Source organism: Daphnia pulicaria, chromosome 6, assembly GCF_021234035.1.
Source record: "Daphnia pulicaria isolate SC F1-1A chromosome 6, SC_F0-13Bv2, whole genome shotgun sequence".
Taxonomy (NCBI): Eukaryota; Metazoa; Arthropoda; class Branchiopoda; order Diplostraca; family Daphniidae; genus Daphnia; species Daphnia pulicaria.
This window is the reverse complement of record NC_060918.1, coordinates 8081448-8092720: the sequence shown is the minus strand read 5'-3', so window position 1 is coordinate 8092720 and position 11273 is coordinate 8081448. Positions and strand designations below refer to the sequence as shown.

Here is an 11273-nt window from a genome sequence, read left to right as displayed (position 1 = left end):
GTCCATACTTTAGACGCCAAGTCCAGTGTTTCGGATATAACGCCATCTGATGGAGTCCATAGTTTCTGCAGGTTAAAGTCCATATTTTAGGTCCCTAAGTCCATAGTTTCGGACAGGCAGCGCCATCTGGTGAAGTCCATAGTTTTCGATCGAAGTCCATAGTTTAGTAGTCCAAAATGGACTGTCCAAGTCCATAGTTTAGGGACACCCTGAATTTTCTATGTAGCAGTCTAATATGTATTTAAAGTATCTGCACTTTATCTGCAGCCCAACTATCTAATGTTTTAGAGACGATTTTGAGTGTATATTACTAACTGTTTAATTATTCTTTTAGATCATAGATGTCAAGCAAATTGATGAAACAAATTATAAACCCAATGACTTATTTTGTTTTTTTTTAATTTACAAGTTTCTAAATTGGCATTTGACAGACTTATTGAGAAGTCATGTCCTTTCAAGAAAAAGGACAAGGACCATACAGTCAGCAAGATTCCTTGTTTGCTAACCCGTTGGCTGCTACCCTTGAATCTCCCCCTTAACTTCCTACACACTTACACAGGCCCTCTTGATTTGAGGTATTGCTTTTTTTTTTGTTACAATCTTGTTTGAATATTACTGTCATCCAAATAAATGTTCATTCTGCTTACAGGGTAATTCCTTCTAGGACTTCATCTATTGGTGAAAACCGACAAGATATGGAGAAAATGCTGTAATTCAAGACCGTTAAATTTTGTAGTTAGCTAAATTACAAGTGCATATCTGGGCTCCCTTCTTTTCTGTGGCCCCGTTTCCCCAACTAACCACTAACCAACGCCCGCCGGTGCTCACCCGCTGTGAAACCAGGAGGAGGGGAGGGCTCTGGTCGAACGGGGACTTGGAAGGCGCATGATCCGATGAAAACTTTTGGAGGGTCATGTGTCTAACCCGGAAGCCTAGTATGACTACATCTCCCCGGAAAAACTTGCCTCGTACTTCTCTCTTCTTCTCGGTCCAGATACTTATCTCTGGGGGCCGTAGACATGTCCTATAACAGCATGTGCGAGTTAAACAAAGCAACCCACCCCAATGAAAGAAAAAGCCATGGTTTATTACTTGCTTTCTATCATTGCTTTTTGTCTCATTGCCGCAGCGGTGGTGGCGGGTTGCGTTTAACTCGTACAGAAGAAATACGTTTTGAACCGGACGTTCTGTTTATTGAATTTATTGAACATTTTAAAAATAAAATAAAAATTAGTTCATATAATGTTTATTTTTATTTATTACAGATATTTTACATCGTTATGTTTTAACATTGGTTTATGGGGTTTAGGGCATAAATTTAGGGTTTGGTAGGTGTATGTTTGTGGGGTTTGAAGAATTGGAAGGTATAAGTTTGTGGGGTTTGCTGATTAGTTGGTAGGGATATGTTTGTAGGTTTATAAATTAACTGATTTTTTGTCCCGACTTGAAATATCCTCCCCCACCTCCACTTTCCTTTCCCAATCCCGAAAACATATTTATTATTTGTTTGACATAAACATCCGATATTTGTTTTTGTAGCTTCTTAACTTATAAACTGTAGTAACGATGACAATTTAGCAAAATAATGATGCAATTTCGGTAACACGACACCAAGGAACGACCAATTGAACTTGTTGTAGAAAGATCTTTCGCCAGCATAGGCTGCACAACGAGCCACAGCGGACAGCAACTACGCAAACTTACACGATAAACCTGTAACCGAAATTAAATGAATTAATGTTCAGCATCAATGGAAATGCTGTCAATGAAAATACAAATAGATGTCACTTTTATGTTATTAGCTTACCATTAAGAAAACTGTACATGTCAAATTCAAAATGCTAACTGAAAAAATCCCATGTGTGAATAAGACTGGAACGAAGAAGAAGGTAAAGCTAAGACTTCAACTAGCTGTTAATCCTACTTGTAAAAATTAATTACTATTGAGAAATTTAGTCTCAAGTGATGCTCACAAAAAAGACAAGTATATATCTTAACTCCACATCCTCTCAGAACTATTCTTAGAACCATTACAAAAGAATCTACAGTTGAAAAGCTTTACCAATAATGAGAAATACAATTAAAAAATTTATTAAACTAATTACTTCAATAGTTCTTAAGTGTTTCTTCAAGGGACTGAGCAAACAGCAGTAGGCTACAGCTCGGGCTACAGGAAGCAAGAGAAAAATCTTTACCTGCCGCTTATGTCAAATCCATGTGAACATTGGGCAGCAACAAAGAAGCTCAGACTTCACCAGGCTGTTTATCCTATAAGGGAAAAAAAATACCAACAGGAAACAGTAAGTGACAGCATATTTACAGAAGATAAGTTCATACAATCGTTCAGAATTACTTTTAAAGGAATTACAGTTGGCATGTTTTTCCTTTGTAAACTAGACTGAAAATTCTACAACAGATGGGCAAAGAACTAGTCATCAATTAAAAATATTGGTTAGAAGTTAGAAAGCTGATCACCATAATTACCTTCATTGTTCTGAAGTGTGTCATTCATTCTGTTAAGTGTTTTTGTATGGTTGAGTCTATTGCCACGACTTTCCGTCTGCTTTTTCGTTACGCGACGGACCACACAGTCTATTGCCACGAAATAGTTTTCTTGTCAATAAACAACAGATTGTCTATTGCCACGAAAGCCTAGCGTCCCTCTCTTTTCTTGGCAATTGTTTTAGTTTTGTCTTTTGCTACGACATGCTCTGACATCTTTCGTTACGTTTAATAAACGCTTGTCTATTGCCACGAAATTTTTTAAAATTCATTTTTTCGATATTTTCTAATAACGTGCTTACCTAAGTTATTATTAGCATTATTATATTCTTCATTAAAGCCTAGCATTATTGGTATATTATATTTGTCTAGAATTTGACGTTTAACTGATTTCACACCAAATTAAACACGGCTTTTTTTCTGATGGAAAACGTTCTACTCTTATCAATGTGTGCGTGCGTGAAATACCTTATTAATGTTTTATGTTCGTTAAACTAATTATTTTCATTATACCTCGCTGTGAATAACGTTAGATCGCCATACTTTAAATAATTCGGAAATAATCAAAGTTGTAGCTTTGAATTTCAGATGGACATGGTATCGAATAAAGATTTTTTTTTTCTAAAATATCCCAACTACAATATTTTTGTATTAGTTATTTTGTATCTCCGATTGACTTACTTTTTTTAAAGAAAATTAGTCATGTTTTTACTTTCTAGTCCAATCGATTTACCAATCTTGAAATTTACCAAATTAGTTTCGAAAAACTTTGTTTTGTTATCTAATCAATTAATCATTTTTGTCGTTGAAAATCAAACTGATTTTATAAAATAACGAATTTAACTCTTTTCCAATGAGGTACGTATTTATATTTCTCACCGCGCTGGGTGTATTTAAGACTTCAAACTACTAGATACTAGCTATGCCTCGGGCTACGACGTCGGCGGACGTTCTAGCTACTCCGGGCTGGGTGTAAGACTTCAAATTGCTAGATACTAGCTACGCCTCGGGCTACGACGTCGGCGGACGCTCTAGCTACTCCGCGCTGGGTGTAAGACTTCAAATTGCTAGATACTAGCTACGTCTCGGGCTACGACGTCGGCGGACGCTCTAGCTACTCCGGGCTGGGTGTAAGACTTCAAATTGCTAGATACTAGCTACACCTCGGGCTACGACGTCGGCGGACGCTCTAGCTACTCCGGGCCGGGTGTAAGACTTCAAATTGCTAGATACTAGCTACGCCTCGGGCTACGACGTCGGCGGACGCTCTAGCTACTCCGGGCTGGGTGTAAGACTTCAAATTGCTAAATACTAGCTACGTCTCGGGCTACGACGTCGGCGGACGCTCTAGCTACTCCGCGCTGGGTGTAAGACTTCAAATTGCTAGATACTTATGAAACATACAGCTGGTACAGGTAGCAAGAAGAGCACCTATCACCGGCTGGCTGTAACAAACCCATCTGCACATAGCACATTGGACTGACACAAAGAAACTCAGAAATCACCAGCCTGTTCTAAGAAATATATGAAAAAAAGATTCAATGAGTCAAATACTCATCACAACAGTCAACTGCGAAATTCTCTCAGGTGTGAGTGACAATTTTTCAGGTCCAGCTATTAATATGCATTACTTGACATTGAAAACATCATGAAAGGGGGTGGCAGCAAATTAGCACCAACTCCACATCAACAGTTAGGGCTAAGTTCTTCATCTTAGTTTTGTCATATCTGCAAAAGTAAATAAAATTTTATTAGATATGGCTTTGGAAAGAGATGAAAATGTATCCTCTTAACTGAAGCTTAGGAACTTTAATATATTGGATTTTTGATGTTGTTAAACCCTCTTCAGGATAGTCCTGGGCTATTTCAAACATTTAGAACCTTGGCTGCTTTGTTTCAACCACGTTGTTTGTTGAAGGATGAGAGGATACTACGATTGAGCAATGAGCAATTGAGAATCGATAAAAACAGCTGTTCTTTTTAGCAGACTAAAATACAGTTTCATCGCCATCTATGATTCAACTTTACAACTTAACGGAACAATAAGTCTTCGTTGCGCTAAACCGCCGCCATTTTTTTCGAGCACTGATTGAAAGCGCAAAGCGTTTAATTTTCTTAAACCCAAGACGGGTCAAACTTTTTGCTTTAGCTACTAATTTAATACGAGAAAGTCAACTTACCAAGTTAGTTTCAACTTCTGTGACTCTTTGCAACAGACTATAAAGAGACTAGCCTATAAAGCGTGCCGTGAATAAGCCATGAACCCTGCATCATTCGGTCCGCATCCGGATGTCGGCGATAGCGACCCGAGTGAAAAAATCCCATCGGGTGACGATCCATTTACACATGAAACATTTTTGAGGCAATGAAACTAACATTAGTAACTCTTTTTTCATTGTTTGTTGTGAGTTGTGACCGTGACGCATCAACCCGCCACCTCATCCGTCTGTGGTCGACAGTCAGCTTCCGCCTGAATAAGCAAGCAATCCGCGCATCCGGCTAAGACAAAAGGCTATCAATTCCGATCAATCCAACTGAGACCCATGCATGTGATACGCCAACAAAGAAAGCTACGCCTCTTTTTTAGTCCCCTCAACCACCGAAAAAATATTTGCAGCGCCATTATAATCCTCTCTTTATTTTCCAAATTTGCCCAACGTGTGATGGCCCAACGGAATAATAATTTGTCTTCTTGGCTTTTCCGTACTGAAATAACGCTGCAAGTCAAAGATGAGTTAAGCAGCAATTCCAATCTATTTCAATTCCCTTTTTTTTACCAGCGAATGTGATGTTAATATTACAAGTCATGTCAACCTTATAGGTAAAACAGTTAACATTTTGAGGGAAAAAATTGTGAACTATTCACCGTTTTTCAGAGGCACCCGGTAGGGAAATTTCGTACTATCTGTTATCGTTGTTGAAACAGTTTAACAACATAAAAACCTATCGACGGTAATGAATTAGACAACAAGTATAGTGTTTTAATTTTATGAAATTTTATTTTACAGTATGTACAAGTCATTCAATATGACGATTGGAGAAAAAAAAAGCCTGCCGAGAGAAAGATTCAGAGGTTTGGCGGGGGAGGTTAGTTCCCGATGGTCTGAGCTCGACTGATAACTATTATCAAGTATCAGACCTGGTCAGATCGTCCCGGGCCAAAATAATCCACCTGCAGGCTAAAGAAAATGTAATCATCAATTAGCACGTTTAAAATAGAGTCGGAAACAGGCTCGGACGTACTTTCTTGCCGGTTTTCTTCAGCTCAACCAAGATATCTCGAATGAGTCCGACTTCTATTGCCGCTTCCGGGGCTCCTAGCAGGGGCAGTAGCTCGATCACTTTGGCCAGTTTATTTTCAAATCCGTTGTACGTTCTTTCGTAATGTCCATGCGCTAGATCAAGCCGTAATTCTTTAACTGACGTTAGAACGAGGCGATCGTTACGAGTATTTCCGCCAATTCCTAGATAGTCAGGATCGTTTACAACGTTGGCCGTAATGTCTTTGATGTTGTAATAAATGTCTAGTGACGGCGGTGGGGAACCAACGGGTTTTCGGGCGTTGAGGTTTTGCCAAATACCTTTTTTGGCCACATATTTATTCATAAGAGCCTCGATTATCTGATGTAGTCCAAAGGCCGCCATGTTGTCGTATCCGCTGGCTGGAAAGTGGAAAGGTACAAAACTTACTCCTCCGGTGCTGTCGCCCGCGTTGATACTATTGAGAATGTCTTGCACGTCGTTTGCTACTTGGGGCTTGCCGAGGATGTTTGCCAGCTCAACCAATGGGGAGAAAATCACTTTACTGTCACGTTGTATGACCGACCAATTGTTATGATAAACTGCATTTCTCGTCCGCGCAACTCTCTTAACTAGACTCGGAGACAATCGACTGGGGAGAAAGGATGGATTGGATTTCATTTCTACCCTAAGGATTTCGAGTTGAACCTGAAGGTCGTAGCTTGCCGAGAGAGAAATTTTTCCTTTTGATACCAAAGTACCGTTTACTTCCGGGCCGATCAAATAAGTAAGACAATAACTCGCGGCGCCCGACTCTTGTCGAATTCTCTTCTCAACCTCTTCCGGTTGGTCATAATACGGCGGATCCTGTCTTTGTCGAGGTGCCGGCTGGCGGTTGACAACGGGGGCCAATACTGGCGCTCTATACGGCGGAATGTTGTGAGCAGGGGGTCTACCATGCTGAACTGGCCGGTGACGGTGTTGTTGATTTCGAAAGTTAACCATTTTCAATTTATTCTGAGTAGAGAATAGAGATTACTACTGGAAGATGCTGCAGAAAGACTGTTTTCTTTGATAATCACAATTTGAAGATCGCAATACATTTTGTGGTGGTTGGCTTGCCTTTATATTCAAACGCATGCGTTTCCTGTACCTTTGCAAGTGCCTCATCGTCCACTCAATTCCTTTTCTAAAGAAAACTGTTGGTCGAAAACCCTTCAAAGTGGGGTAATCTTGTTTAAAACAATTACCCACACATTCTTCAATTCAAATTTATTTAGAAAATTTACTATAAAAATTAATAAACTCAATTAAACGAGTCTTTTTCGATCGGATCTCTGGTGGGCGTCACGTGACCAGACTAGCAGACTACTCAATCGTCAAGTCACTCACTATGCCTCTCAGGTGTTTAACCGTTTATACATTCCCCATTTAATCAGACTTGGATTAAATCAAATATATAATTCGCGACACATATTAAGGAACAGACGTGTGTAACTGTGAGTATGGGAAAAAAATGTGTATTCCAATTGTCAATATTTTTGCGTCAACTTTGAAGTGATTTGATTGAGGTTTTATTTTGTTATCAGTATGTCTCTCTTTTTTTAATCATCCACTTTGATCGTCGACAATCCCATTTTGTGCTAACTGTATTGGACAGCACAAGCCGGCCGGATCTAGACCGCCAATCGAAATGGCTTGGATCGATGGCAATGATGCTTTTTTATTATAGCTTTTTCTATATAGCTTTCAGTGTTTATTTCAATTTGTGATTATTGATTTTTCCCCCTTTGATTTCTTTCAGGTAAGAAACGGTAATGTTTTGAGCACGCCCTTCTGGATATCAACCAGCAAAGGAGTTTTGCCGTGGTGTTATGGACCGACTCGTCAAAGACATTGCCACGCCCAGTACCGCTAAAGGTAAGAATTTATCCATTCCGGAATTCCGAATTCGATCCAGCTGATTGTCATATCACGCTTTAAATTTGTTCATTTCAAACAGTTTTCGGGGAATATCGATCCAATAGTACGACGGTGAGCAATGCTTGCCTCAACAGCCCTTGCACTCCCTTCTGTGTCCTTATTCCGGGCGGATATCCTTGCTCCTGCCTCGACAGCACGATCCTGGTTCAATCTGGTGAAGAACTGTCGTGGGACGTGACTGAGGAACGACCTCAACCGTCTCCTTTTGCGCTGCCCTTGCCAGAATCTTGGGGTCTGCACCGGCGACGGCCAAGTCCATTGCCATGCCCCAACGATTATTACGAAGGCGCCCATTGCGAGACCCACTTGTTGCGCCGTAGTTAACAACAATCACGAGTTGTACCAGTCGATTACGAAATCGTTTGGTACAACAGCAAACTATTGAGGGTTTAACTTTGGTCTTTTTCATCAAATGTTTTGCAACTGATTTATTTTCTTACGTGTTTTTAAAAATTTTGTTTTTCTAAACAAACGAGTATAATCCTTTTCTATGTTTTATTTGATTTGATTTTTTGATTTTTTATTTTTTTCAATTGTTTCAACTCATAGCCTACGTAAGTTACGTAGGCTATGTTTCAACTATATCGATATCTTAACCATAGCTGATTGCAAAATGGCGTCATCTGCTCAGTTTTCAAACGTGGCTGCCTGGCTGGCGATAGCTGCATGAAAAATGTGTCTCATTTTAGATTCTCTTAAAATAGTTATTATTTGAATTTGATACGTGCTCCATGTTGTTTACAGCAGGCAAATAAAATCAAGGATGCATATAGAATGATTGTGGAATCTTTGAAACCCTTTTCTAAATTCTGAGAAATGCTAGTTCCCGACTAAAATAGGCCTAGCATTAATCACGTAAGTCCTGTTATTGCAGCCCTGTTGATGCATGGTTGTTTGTTTGCATTATGTAATAACCTTTTTCCTTTGTGCAAATTTGAGGCCAGAGCCAGGCATCACAACAATGAGATGCAAGAATTTGTTGTGCTGGTGTTAACCTGGCGGCAGGAATCTCATTGTTCGGGTAATAATTTTCATTACTCTTATTCCTGGGACCTGGTACATTTCAGAATGATGCATGACTTGTGCCAATGCAGTGAATATAACATGGAAATATTCAAGCTTCAATTCACCTTTTGTTTACCAGTTACCACTGTACCACTCTCGTAAATTTTCTTACTTGATTGTAAATGTATATTTGTATTTGTAACCATTTCTTGATTTTTAATTTAGGTTAACAGCATCCTCTTGTATTGGAGAAACTACCAATGTTGCTTGAGTTGCTGATATCTTCTCCCAGTTTCATAAAATGTTCTCGTGTGCCCCTGTAGTGGGTGTACACAACATATGAGGACCCCCTTTTTCCTCTATCCCGCCTCATGTCTGGTCAATTTTTCAGCAGATGGATGCCTGGCTGTATATCCCAAGTCTAAAGGTACACATTTATCTCTCTTCCTTTTTGGAATATTTTTGGCGGCGTTGATTATGAAACTTTAGGCTTATGCACACAGCGCAGAGTACGACTATTCCTGAGCTAGTCGGTCAACTGGGACTGTTTCCTCTTGACATTCTTGTTAAGGCTACTCACTGAGGTTTTTTTTTATAACATTCGTTTGTAGAACGCCAGTAAAACAGGACCGGGTTTTTACTCACTATGAAATTCAAAAATATTTTAATTTTATCGACCAAGAGGAGCCACCACAGCACCTCCTCGAAGGCTCACCGTTAACTTTTCCATCGAAGACCTTATTTTTCATAGTAGTAGCAAACATTGTCAACACACGTTAGATTCAGGACGTTGTCCTCTTTTGTTGCAGTAAACTGTCAAGGCAATCCAATCCAGAGAGACGGGTAACAACATTTTTATGATACCACCAGTCCGTCATATCCGCGTAGACTTTGGGTTTCTGTTGAGGATCGTTACATGTCTCGCAAAGTTCACACCACCAGCCTGTTCACCACTTTGAAATTTTTTTTTTTTTTTTTCCAGTAGAAATATTTGAAATAGAGGCCTTCGTTCACGTCCAGCAGCAGTATTGCAGGCTTTTGGCGATTTGAAATCTCCCGCGCCAATGTAAGAAGAGGGCGGGGCGTAGGGCGAGTAATCGGCACCTCCGTACTCCGTAGACGATGCGCACAATGTCGGCGGCCATGGCCCGGTAGAATTTCCCTTAAATTATTTCAAAGATCTTCCATAAATAATTATATAATTAGAATTTAACAAAATACAATAGAAATACTGTGAAGTACAATCGGGATAAAGGGCATTCTCGGCCGCCACGTAGAACTTGTAGAGTTGTAGCTAAAAGAGTAATCAAAACAAAGCTCACGTCGAAAAAATTAAAATGTAGGTTAATAAAATAGTAAAATAGAGGTTCAGGGCAACTTGTCTCTCATTGGTTGTCGTCCCGCCGTCTTTTTATTCTTCACTAGCATATGGTAAAACTGTGAAAGGGGAAAATTAAATTAAATGATTTCTATTGATATGTACGCAAACCCGAAAACGCTTCTTGATATCCAAATTTCCCCCTAAACCTTCTCGCTCTACTACATGTTTTAAACGCGATCCTGATTGCTTGTTCTAAGAAAATCGCCGACAAAGATGCATCATAATCAATTAAATCATGGCCATTTTTTTCACGACGTGTGTTAAAATTTTACTAGGATCGATTTACACCAGATTCAATGTCTGGTGATCATCCACTGAAACTAAAACCATTTTCTTTGTCAATAACATCTAGGGGAGAGTGGGTGAATTGGATAAGGTGTCGATTAGGAAGAGGAGGAAGAGAGGTGCACCTTAAGACCAGGGGTTCAAACCCCCTGGAGAGCATTGTTGGTTGCTCATACACCCGCTCTGGCGCCACTGTGGCGTCACATGCAGGATTATCTAACCCCGTGCTGGAGAGGGAACTCTGGTGAGTAGCTGAGGGACCGTTGGTCGATATTGGGCTCGGTCCAATATTCCTCAGCGCAGAGGACGATGGAAATGTAGAATGAGAGGTGAATTAGAGGCTATTGGTGATGCGGTCTGATCTGAGCCAAGGGCCTTTACTTACCAGCATTTCCTTCATTAGTTCCGCTTGATTGGGTAGTTGAGTGTCGTGTTGAATGGGTGTCGTTATGAGGCCACCCATCGCATCTAGTTTAAATGGATAGACGATGACCATTTCACATGGGAAGCCACCATCCGGTCGGGGTGCGGGTGACTTACCCAAATGTTGTCTTCGTGAGCACCGAAAGAAGAGAAGAAGAAGAAGAAGAGGATCCAGCACCGGATTGGTATCACGGAGATAACCTCTTGAATGACATGTGCTTATGGGAGAATATTCATACTAGATTCAGATCCGCGAGATAGCCGGTAGTCATGCATCGGGGGGTGCATGGTGAATCCTGGGGCTTCGATATTCGATATTCGGTAACAACACTCACAGCGATGCTCAACTATTGTGCTAGTCAAGTTACCACTAGGTCGTTTCTCTCCTTGCTATGAATGTTAAAAAATTCTTTTTTTTTTTTTTACTAATTTGTTTTTCTCGGCGGTGCAAATA

At 40.1% G+C, this 11273-nt stretch overlaps 2 protein-coding genes and 1 long non-coding RNA gene across 3 annotated transcripts in view; 2 read left to right on the top strand and 1 right to left on the bottom strand.

Moving 5' to 3' along the window:
- Window positions 1-11273, top strand: part of LOC124342055 (THO complex subunit 2-like) — a 366722-nt gene that overhangs the window by 85209 nt on the left and 270240 nt on the right. The gene's annotated exons all lie outside the window — the stretch shown is intronic.
- Window positions 1252-4420, bottom strand: LOC124343093. Its single transcript, XR_006919149.1, has 5 exons — window positions 4297-4420; window positions 3894-4230; window positions 2485-2540; window positions 2196-2268; window positions 1252-1713 (listed from the first exon to the last, which is right to left on the bottom strand). It is a non-coding gene; the product is annotated as an uncharacterized LOC124343093 (long non-coding RNA).
- On the top strand, window positions 7057-8500 carry LOC124343077. The gene is made up of 3 exons (XM_046796199.1): window positions 7057-7146; window positions 7547-7662; window positions 7745-8500. The coding sequence occupies exons 2-3, from the start codon at window positions 7617-7619 to the stop codon at window positions 8047-8049; spliced, it is 351 nt and encodes a 116-aa protein (XP_046652155.1). The 5' UTR covers window positions 7057-7146; window positions 7547-7616; the 3' UTR covers window positions 8050-8500.